The sequence below is a fragment of the Aspergillus nomiae genome, assembly GCF_001204775.2.
Source record: "Aspergillus nomiae NRRL 13137 chromosome Unknown contig00413, whole genome shotgun sequence".
NCBI lineage: Eukaryota > Fungi > Ascomycota > Eurotiomycetes > Eurotiales > Aspergillaceae > Aspergillus > Aspergillus nomiae.
In genome coordinates, this window is record NW_015378468.1 from 13258 (window position 1) to 16546 (window position 3289).

The 3289-nt window shown below is 49.3% G+C and overlaps 1 protein-coding gene across 1 annotated transcript; it reads left to right on the forward strand.

The window, feature by feature from the left end:
- Positions 1 to 239: 239 nt before the first annotated feature.
- Positions 240 to 1844, forward strand: ANOM_011229 (GPI anchored protein; the record flags this gene model as incomplete). Its single annotated transcript, XM_015556485.1, has 2 exons — positions 240 to 295; positions 755 to 1844. 2 exons carry the CDS (start codon positions 240 to 242, stop codon positions 1842 to 1844), a joined length of 1146 nt encoding a protein of 381 aa, XP_015402674.1.
- Between the last annotated feature and the right edge of the window lie 1445 nt (positions 1845 to 3289).

Genomic DNA, 3289 nt, shown 5'->3' on the forward strand with positions numbered 1-3289 from the left:
GAATCAATAGAAATTAATCAACGTCAGAGACCCCTCTGGTTTCGGATGTAAGCTCGCTACTATGCGCGCGACTCACGAAGGCGCATAACCCCTTTGGCGGTGGAGATAATTGCGGTGAATACACTAGATATGGATATTCCCCTGATTCCTGATGTTAGTTTATCAATCTCTTTGCATCCTAAGTGGGGTGGATGTCTCTACATGAAACGACTCAACCCTAACGTTTCCCGATTCGGGTCATGATAGACGTGGCTCGCTCCTTAATCGGGAAATTTCCCGCACTGGATCTCATCGAGTACGTCAACCAGATCCTCAATCGTACAATTTCTCGTTCATATAAGCCGAAGATCTTCTCCAGGAGGATGTCCGGCCAATCCTCCAGGACAGGGATACTATTCCCTGTTAACGTAGTCGTTCGGACAAAGACGCGCATGCGAACCGGTTGATCTTCCGGACTGGCTCCGTTGAAGACTTTATATTTACTGTATAACAGTGACCGGCTGTGTTGGCGGTTCTGTCTTCATCTGAGTATCTGTCAATTTAACCTCATTGTCACCAGACGTATATAACCATCACCGCAAAAACATGCGTCCCTCAACCCTGGCCGTAGGGACAATCGCATCCCTAGCGACCCTCATCCAGGCCTTCACGCACCCCGGCCTCCTGCACACAAACTCCGACTTCGAGCGCATCAAAACCAAAGTCCAATCTAACGCCGAACCCTGCTAACAGGCTGGTACAAATTAACCAACAGCTCCTTCGCCAAAACCTCCTACACCCCACGCCCCCAAGAAACCATCTACCGGGGTAAAGACGGCACGCACGCGGAAAACTACCCCAACCTGTACAAAGACATCGCGGCGGCCTACGCGCTAGCCATCGAATGGAAAGTCACCGACGACAAAGCCTACGCCGACGCCGCCGTCTCCATCTTGGACGCCTGGGCCACAACGCTGAAAGGCATCTCGGGAAACTCCGACAAGTTCCTCGCGTCGGGAATCTACGGCTACGAGTTCGCCAACGCCGCCGAGATCATGCGCGACTACGACGGCTGGGATAAGGAGAAGTTGGCCGCGTTCCAAGAGATGATGGTCTCGGTGTTCTATCCCATGAATCATGATTTCTTTGTCCGGCATAACGACGCCAAGATTGACCACTACTGGGCGAACTGGGATCTGTGTAACGTGGCTTCGATGCTCTCGATTGGTGTGCTGGCCGATAATGAGACCATGTATCAGGAGGCGGTGGACTATTTTAAGAATGGGACGGGCAACGGTGCCATTGAGAAGATGGTCTGGAAGTTGTATGATGTTGAGGGTCAGGTTCTGGGCCAGGGCCAGGAGGCCGGGCGGGATCAGGGCCATTCTATGCTGGACTTCGCGCTCTTGGGGGCTATCGCTCAGGCGGCGTTTAATCAGGGGGAGGATTTGTTTGCTTATGCTGATAATCGTATTTTGGCGGGGTGGGTGTTTTCCTGCTTTCATTTCCGTTCTTTGTCCTCTGGGTTCTTGGCTTTGGAGATGGACTTGTTGCTGACGTTTGCCAGGGCGGAGTATGTGGCCAAGTATAACCTCGGCGAAGACGTTCCCTATACGACATACCAGAATAGCGATGTCACGCAAACGGTTATCAGCGAGAACTCCCGCGGCGATGTGCGTCCTATCTGGGAGCTTCTGTACAACCACTATGGGGTTCTCAAGAAGCTGAATGCGACTTGGACGAAGAAGTATCGTGATATGGTGGTTGAGAAGGGTGAGGGAGCTGAGGGTGGTGGTGGTTATTATGGGAGTACAAGTGGTGGGTTTGATCAGTTGGGATATGGGACATTGCTGTATAGTCTTTAGATTGGTGGTGTTCTGTTGCTTGGATTTGTTCAAAGGGCTGTGGATGAGTCGTTGTCATGGATATGATGTAGATGGAGCCATATTTACCTTGAGTCTTCCATACCATACTATAAGTATAGTCTACCTACTACTCTCATACTCGTTAAACGCAAAAGTCTATCTGGATAGAACCCCCTCAATATGAAAGAAAGGCCACCATAACGACCCCTCATAACCATCCACCACACCCAACAACCATATCAAACCAGAACAAAAGTAACTATAAGCCCATCCCACCAACGAAGACTACCCCAGCAAGCCACAACCCAATCTACGCCGAGCCATGCATCGACCAAACCACGAGACCCAAATCTCCATCCTGCATAGGATCTCATCTCGCCCTAGGATTTCAATGTCGACCGTCCCAGTATACACATAGTAATCAGACAACACTGACCGGATCCCTCCCGGAAGCCATGCGACAGGGGATTTGAATACAGCCCGCTAGAGGTGATACCTACACGGTGGCTGCATGGCCATAATCAAATGACTCCTTTCTCGTGTCAGCGGGTGTACGCTGAGCTGGAGCTGTAGATGTACTCGGTCTGTAGTCGTGTTTGTCTTTGATCTTGTTCTCATCGGGTCGACTAGATTAGGTGGTCGGGATGAGAACTGGTCGGATGGTGAGCTGGACGGCCGTTGATGCGGGTTGTTTTAAAGAGGTCTGGAGAGGGAATGAGATGCCTGTTTGGGGTGAGTGGTCCGACTTGTGGTTTTGGCCACGGTGAGGAGGTTTGTTGGGTGTTTTCTGTTCATGTAGTTTGTGGTTTGGTGTCGTGTTTGTAGTTAGCTATATTCTGGGTCAGTTTAGGTTTCAAGGGGACTTTGACATGTTGCGGGGGGTATGAGTTAGCTCGGTAAGCCAGTATTGTATGGATGAATTCAGCATGGTTTCCTGGTTACAATCGGGTCGAGGGATAGAAGACTACCTTTATATTGGTCTTTTGTCTATTTGGAAATATGTTGACGTTAACTACATATATACAGCACACAGTGGTTGTCGCGAGTCACTGGGCCATAGGTACCCTAAACACTGACAAGATATTTAATGCAACCAGTCCAGTCAGGAATAGCAAGCAGCACGATGACATAGTAGACCGAATACATCATTGCATAGAATCAAGAATCGGAATCCTAACCAAGCATTTAACCCCAGGGCCAACGGAGAAGCATCACAGGGACATGATTAAGCAATCAATCACAACTCACCAAAAACCCTCGTGCGACATGCTTTCGCGGCGTAATCCAACTACAAACAATCCCAGCGACTCTGAATATAATTAAATCATCCAAAGCAACTATCCAGTCATCTTCAGTACAAAACCAGAATTAAATAGCGCAATGACCACATGTACCGGTATAACAAGGTATACCAACTACACTACATTAGATGAGACGGAGCACAT